The sequence below is a fragment of the Bidens hawaiensis genome, unplaced genomic scaffold (assembly GCF_021521415.1).
Source record: "Bidens hawaiensis isolate Kalapana, Puna unplaced genomic scaffold, B.hawaiensis_p1.1 tig00001016_1, whole genome shotgun sequence".
NCBI classification, from domain to species: domain Eukaryota; kingdom Viridiplantae; phylum Streptophyta; class Magnoliopsida; order Asterales; family Asteraceae; genus Bidens; species Bidens hawaiensis.
Genome location: NW_027491059.1, coordinates 2589704 through 2597767, shown reverse-complemented (window position 1 = coordinate 2597767; position 8064 = coordinate 2589704). Strand labels below are relative to the sequence as shown.

General features: G+C 34.7%; 1 protein-coding gene across 1 annotated transcript; it reads left to right on the top strand.

The window, feature by feature from the left end:
* Positions 1-2296: 2296 nt before the first annotated feature.
* On the top strand, positions 2297-4747 carry LOC143550907 (uncharacterized). Its single transcript, XM_077041461.1, has 2 exons — positions 2297-2862; positions 4489-4747. The coding sequence occupies exons 1-2, from the start codon at positions 2297-2299 to the stop codon at positions 4745-4747; spliced, it is 825 nt and encodes a 274-aa protein (XP_076897576.1).
* The last annotated feature ends 3317 nt before the right edge of the window (positions 4748-8064 follow it).

The following is an 8064-nucleotide window of genomic DNA, read 5'->3' as shown; positions in this document are numbered from 1 at the left end:
AACAACGATAAAATTCTGTATACAATTATTGGTAGTGTTAACTATGAATTCGATTTGTTTATTACGGCTATACTGACTTGATCACCACATGTCGCATTTTTACCTCTCATCATGTCATTTTACCTCTCATGGTAGATAGAATATGATATTTTTGTCAACAAGTTGTGAGCATACATGAATTTGATTTTTTTAAAGCTATTTAGACCAAAGTATTTAAAAATATTTAAGAAAACTGAATTTTGCCATGTAAGTTTATATTTATATTTATATTTATAAAGTGTTGGATGATACATCTTTTTCCCAAACAAACCCACACAACCTAAAACATGACTCTGGTTTCTGAACCCATCCCCCTTTTTCCAAATTCATAATCCAACATTAGCCCATTTTTTTTTATGAAATCCTATGAACAACCACTTGGTACTCTCTGTAATCTTGTAAACGTTGGCGCACGGTTGTGAATTTGAAGTTCGTGGATTTCATCGTGGTACGGATTTCTTTTCGGGGTTATTTTCTTGATTATTTTTGTAAACTTTTGGTAGTTTCAAGACTTCTACCATCACATCTGCTTCTGATTCTTTCCAAAACATATATATATATATATATATATATATATATATGGGTGGGTGATAGTGAAAACTCCTCTTAAAAACAAAACTTAAAAACTCCTAAAAAACTATTTTTAACTTTTTTTTAAATTTTTTTTGAAGTTTCTTTTTTTCCTATTATTCTTGTATGTTGTTAAAAAAAAAAAACTTGTTGGTATAGTGTGCATTGCATATATGCAAAAATGTTTGTATTGCATAGAATACAACACTATTGCACATATTTGATACACACTATTGTATATATGCAATATAAGACTAATACACACATCGAATACACATTAGTACGTATGTGTAATACAACATTAACGCACATGTGCACCACATCGAATTTTATTTTATTATTATTATTTTTTTTCTATATAATACAACACTACTACACATATACAATACACAAATATTGAATATATGCAATAAAACACTATTAAACTCAAAAATACATAGTAATACACATGTGTAAAACAACGGTATCGCATAGTAATACGTATGTGCATTACAGCGGGTTTTTATTATTTTTTTTATTTTTTTTTGAGTGAAATATAAGAAAACATAAGAATAATGGCTAAAACAGAATTTTGAAAATATTTTTTTATTTTTAATTAAAAATAATTCTTTAGGAGTTTTTTAGTTTTCTCTTTAAAGGTGAGTTATGTAGTTGTTTAAAGGAAAATACCAATACTTGTTGATAAATACATGTTTCTTACTTCAGTGCTTTCATTTGACAGTTGTTTGTTAATAACTTCAAAGTCCTTACTTCTTAAATATTTAGGCTTTAGTAGTTTAATCATAGTTTCTTCACTAATTCAAATTACATCATCAAGAAAGTTAAAACAACTTTCCTTATTATATCTTTAAATGTAAAACTGAAAGCTGATTAATTTTGTTAATGAATTATATAACTTTTGATTTTGAGTTTAAGTTGAAAATTTAATACATAGTAGAAATATAGTTTCGTTTTGTTTTTTCCTTTTCAGAAATGAGAAATAATATACGGAGTGTCATACACATAATGGCCGGTACAACCGAATAGACACCAACAGAACATTGGTACCGGTATTATTAGTATTGGAACCGGTATTGGTATTCATTCTTCGATCTATATAAAAAATGCATCGATATTCTTTTGGGCATATCACGACTTTATTTTTGTGTTTTCTCTTTCGATTTATACCGCATACTGGTATCGTACATATATCTTGTCGAATTGATACCGACTGATGATGTCTGCGGTGTAGCGCGTTAAATGCCACTAGTTTTAAATGAATGCTTGATTTGGTACTTTTTTTTTTACATTTTAACTTTTTAACAAATGGGTACCTGTAATTAATAAGCGTTTCATCTCGATATAATTTTTTCTCTCAGCTTATATTTACACTAAATTTAATTTTTATCTAATAACATACAATTTTTCACCAATAACAAACAATCTCTGATATTTAAAAAAAAAAGTCGTTTTGTTTTGTTTTTTTCTTTTATATATGCTTGATACAAAAATTATTAAAATCGAGTCGTATGCAAAGAAGCCTTTTTTTTCTTATAAGTTACCGGATTTTGTCGATACTCATTTGTTTGGTAGTGCTGAGTGTGCTGGAACTATATTAACAGCATAAAATAATGTGATGTTGTAGTGTAACATAGATTATCTTTCATATGACTTGTTCAGATTAATTAATTGACCTCAAGGGTGAACAATGTCACTTTGTAGTCAACTTTTGGTCTTCTTACTAGCAATCACATTATGGGCAACAAGTGATCAAGCTTCCGAAGCTCACATATACACACCCGAACACACGCTAAAATCAAAGGTGTATAAATCACCTAAGATAACCCAATACCCGGGCTCGGTTTCAAATAAATATTACTATAACATTGAGTTCCCAAAAGGTCATATTGCTATAAAGAGTTTCGACGCCGAAATTGTTGATGAAACTGATAATCCTGTTTCTCTTCAAGAAACTTATCTCCATCATTGGGTTGCATTGAATTATTACATACGTAAAGGCGATAATCCAGGGCTTAACAAATCGGATTTCATCTTGGCTGGGAACTCCGGAATATGCAATGATCATCTTGTTCCCCAGGTTTGGGGATTAGGAGCTGAAACACGAAAAACATCCACTTATATACCTGATCCTTATGCAATTGAAGTGGGTAATCCGTTGCAAGTTCCTGATGGATATCTAGAGCAATGGATGTTTAATATCCATGCTATTGACACTCGGAATGCAGTGGATGTACTTGGATGTGCTGAATGCAGGTATCATGTTACAAGTATCAATCGCATTGTATTAAAATGGTAACAAAAATAGGTATGTATGTGTAACGAAAATAGATATTTAATAGGGTCGAATTTACGCACAACTCATGTTTTAGCTAGGTAACTTGTATGGGTTACATTAAGTTAATTTTTTCTAATGTGTGATGCTTTTGTTAAAGTTTTTAGACTTTAGGGATTTTAAGTCATCTTTTGACTAGGTAACTTATAACAATTCACTATATTCGATTTTTTAAACGTGTGACGGTTTTTGTTAGAGTTGTTTAAACTTTTAGAGATTTTGTCATATGGATTCCCGTTAAGTCGATTTTGTGATGGTTTTCGTCAAATTTCATTAAAAAAATTTTCGGCTTTTGTTAGCGAAAATAACTTACTAAAATGTCAGCATGGTCAAACTTGCTGAAAAGTCAACATGGTCAAACATGACTTACCAATATAGAATGTCAGCATGGTCAAACTTGCTAAAAAGTCAACAGTCAAGCTTGCTGAAGAGTCAACAAACATACCAAACCATGTACCTTTTTTTATAGGAATATTGGCCTCATATAATCCCAACTATGACCCGTTGGCAAATATAAGGACCAATTATCGAAATGGCAAAATATAATCCCAACTACGCTTATGGGTGGAAAATTAACGGGAAGTTAACCTTCCGTTATTTTTTGTGACGTGGTGGCTTAGGTGTCTCATAACCTGCTGACAGGGATGCTGACTGGGATATTAATTAAAAAATATATATAAAAAATCAACAACACCTCTCTCCGGCCATCACTCTCTCTCCGGCCACCACTTCACCATCTCCGACCACCATCATCATCCGCTCTGACAACCGTCATAAGCCTTGTCCACCCATCACCACTATCTTCGTACACCCTCACCACCTCCTCCTCAACCACCGTTGGCCGCCACCGCTACAAACACCCGTCCCACTGAGAATATTCCGGCGAATCTAGTAAACAATTTCGTTTATCTCCAAGTATTAGACCTGAGCTAATACTTGGAGATAAACGAAATTGTTAATCTCACTGGAACCCTCCCGCCGGAGCTTTTTATCCCTTTGATGTCGGTTGTTGCAGGTGGCCAACGATATGTAGGTTGTTAGGCGGCGATGGTGGCAGATTCGAGTTTGGTAGGGGTGGACGGGTTTGGTGGTGGTGGCAGATTAGAGGACGCGTAGTGGTGGAGGTTGCCGGCGGCGGAATGCATCAATGGTGGTCAACGGTGGACATATCATACAGGTTTATATTGCCCCGTCATCATCCTCGTAAGCGGGTTAAGCGACAACTCGGTGGCCACGTGTTATAATAAATGACAACTCAGCGGCCACATCACCAAAAACTAACGAAAGGTTAACTTCCCGTTAATTTTCCACCCACAAGCGTAGTTGGGATTATATTTTGCCAACGGGCCATAGTTGGGATTATATGAGGCCAATATTCTTTTTTTATATTACTACTTACTAAACATGTCTATGATTACCATGTTATTTTCTAACAAACAAGAACTAATATTTTTGGATTACATCGAAACAGAAGGCAAGCGGGCAACAAGTTGCGCCGCTACCCCTTTTTGAATCACAAAACCCATGTTATCGGTTTTGAAATGCAGGTGTGACTTGTTTAATGTCACGGAGGACGAATATCATCGGTTGATGGATCTGAATTACGGGGGAGGGAAGTATTGTTGCTACGATGGAGCACAATGCAAAGTGAAAAACAAGCTTAAAATTTTAAAACGAGACGTTTACATGAAGTACACAATTGAGTGGGTTGATTGGAGTGACTCCATTATACCGGTTAAAGTCTATATGTTTGATATCACCGATACTTGGCAGTACACAGGAATCCATAATTGCACCGTAAGTTGAATCGTGTCAAAATTCAACTTTCATGATCTTTATAGATAATTTAACTATTATTCTATAGATCGAGTACAATATCAAAAAACCTACCACTGAAGTAGCTACTAGTGACTTCACCAGCACCAAAAGGTCAATGGTGACCTTCCCAGTTGCTGGTGACGTCATTTATGGTGTCGGACACCAGCATATTGGGGGAATAGGAACCGCTCTATATGGAGAGGTAAAGTTTTCGGTTTTAATTGTTGGATGCTTATTATGGTCTAGAATGCATTTTAAAAGCAAAATATTTTAATTTGTTTAGAATGGAAATATTATATGCATGTCTAAACCGATATACGGGCAAGGGAATAATGTAGGAGATGAAGCGGGTTACATTGTAGGAATGTCGACATGTTATCCTGAACCGGGGTCCGTGAAGATAGCTAAAGGTGAAGCTTTAACTTTGGAGGTCAATTACAGCAGTGAAAAGAATCATACTGGAGTTATGGGACTCTTCTATATTCTTGTTGCTGAGTCTTCCTTGGAACTGAATGATCCAGTTCAAGTATGATTTCTAACCTCTATTTGAGTATTAAAAGTTGAAAACAATTGATAAGGCACATCACTTTTGTCTTGGTGTTTCATTACAAGTAAACATACTTTTAGAAAGAAAGTTATTATTATGTTATATAGTACAACTCTTAAATATGAGACAAATGGAACAATCTTACTCTCTTTTATTGATTCTCATTTTATATTCGGATATTGGATTTAAATATCTAAATTTTGGCCAATTAGCCGGTATTAATCATAACTTAAGAAATTCTCTAGATTAATCCCAATTTTTACCATGTTGACCTCCACTGAGACTTTTTTTAACGGGAACTAACCCGGTTAGTTTTAGGGCAAAATATGTCATTCTTCAAGTAGAGGAAGGCAAATGAAAAATGTAGTTAAACTTTAAAACTCACCACCACCGCCCCTCACCACCGCCACCACCACGACATCACCACCACGACCCCCACCACGTTTATGAAGGGAGGGTTTGAAAATTTATATAATTTATTATTAATTAAAATACAATTATGAAAAAATATATAAAAATAATTATAAATATTTAAAAATTGATTAATAAATAGTAAACAAGCTAAGCTCAAACTAGAAAAACCACTTGCGGGCCAAGTTCGAGCTTTAGAAATATAGATAGAAGCGAACCGAGTTCGAGCGCAAGCTTTGTGTAAGTTAAACGAGCCAAACTCAAGCCTAGTCGAGCTGGGCTTGGCTCAGATCGAATCTAGTCGAGCTTGGGCTCGGCTCGACTCGTTTGCACCCCTATTTGGAGAAGAAAAATAACATGTGTTCAAATAAACATAATTTTTGTTTTACCCCATCAACTTAGAGAAGTGACATATTTTGTCCCAAAACTAACTGAGTCAGTCAGTTAAACAATTTTTGTACTTGTAATTCTCTCGTCATAAGAGCATAGAGCAATAATAATATATCATGGTTGCAGTCCGTTGACGTAGGTCAACTTAATCTTATTTTTCTGCAGTTTATCTGTGTGTGTGTTTGCAACCCGATCCTAATTGTTTAATTGAAGTTAAAAGCCAGTCCATGGTTATAATATAGACCATATAGTTGAACTGTCGAAGTAATTGTATCAATTTTCTTTTGGTATGCAGAATCATCAAGAATCAAAGGTATCAAAATGCTTGTGGGGTATAGTTGTGCTAGCACCATTTGCTGTTGTTTTAATTGCTTATCGACAAAGAAAGCAAGATGGGGATGGGTACCAACCTATTGTACCTTTGAACATGTAATAACGATCCCACCTTTTATCATATTGATCTGTGTTGGTAAATCTATGAAAAAATAAAGATCTTTAATTCCAAGTTATCGTTGGGAAGGCTACCTTAAGTTGACTTTTGTGTATTTCATGTAGATTACTTCTAAAAATTATGATTTTGTAAATTATGTTTGATATCTGGAATATTGATTTTTATTAGTCTCAAGTTCCAACTATTATATTTGGATCGTTGCTGTTTCCAGCTAACGAATTGGATGCTGATGGTCCAATGTTTTAACGTATTTGTTTCCAACTGTCCGCAACTAACAGAATTCTAACATCGTTACTTGCAGGTAGCCAGAAAAACGATTTTGGCCGGTAAAGTCACATATTTTGCTAGAAAACTCAGAATGAACACCGCCATCACCACCAACTGACTCACCACTAATCAACCACCACCACTTAAGCACCACCAACCAATTCCGACGATGGGTCTAGGGTTCCAACAACCTCAATAATTGGGGCTTTTACTAGAAAAAGATTCATAAAGGTCCGATCCAAGATAACAAAGATGTTTGGAACGAAAACGTTGAGTTTCCCGGAAAAAAATGCGAGTTTTCTAGCCAAAAACATTTTTCCGGCGACCTGCAATTAACGGCGTTAGAATTATGTTAGTCGCGAACCATTGACAACAAATATGATAAATGTGGGATCGTTATTAGCTAATTCGTTAGTTGAGACTGGCAACAACCAAAATATAATGATTGAGATAAATAAAAACCAATACACCTTGATATTTGATTATTTTCCCAACTAGATTTTGGTACATGATTTGTTTGGTCCCCTTTTATGATTGTTTTGATCAGTCGATCCTATCATAGGCGAGTTAATTTCATATATCTCAATGATTAGTATGGATATGTAATAACATGTATTTATAATAAGAATACGTGAAACGGATCAAGCTATCAGAAAACATCATCATATGTGTGATACGTTTGTCGGTGTATCATACGCCCAAACTAGTCTTCTTGACGTATGTGGTATGTACTACCTACAAACCAGATGGGTCATAATACGCCCAATGTTTTCTATTGCTAGATGTCAGAAATATACGGTTCAGTTGAAGAGACATTTAACCTTGGAGCATGATACGTTTTGGTTTTGGAATGGACACTCACGTTGGTAACATGATGGTTCATAGGTAAACTACTCTTATTGTTTCATGGGCTAGCCCATTGTAAAATGTTATGGGCTCAGAACTTCTGACCCAACTAGATTAGCCCGAAAAAATTAACTACGGGTGCAAACTAGCAAAGCCGACTCGTTAGTTACTTGAGACTGATTCATCAAAAGCTCGAAGCAAACTAACCTTAAACGAGCTCGAGTCTTAAAATAAGCTTGTTTAATAAATAAATCTAAGCTTGATCTTTATTATCATGTGTAAACCTTTTTATTTAATGTACTTTTTTTTTACTGTAAACTATATAAACAACCAATCAAACCCAAAACACAGACGCCCTCCACAACTCGGAGAGGCGCCTCAAAAACACACCAC

What these genes read in the sequence shown, in the direction of transcription:
- LOC143550907 (XM_077041461.1), top strand. Translation starts at nt 2,297, where the DNA reads ATGTCACTTTGTAGTCAACTTTTGGTCTTCTTACTAGCAATCACATTA. An exon ending in CTTGGATGTGCTGAATGCAG is followed by an intron (nt 2,863 to 4,488) that starts GTATCATGTTAC and finishes TTTGAAATGCAG; the next exon opens with GTGTGACTTGTTTAATGTCA.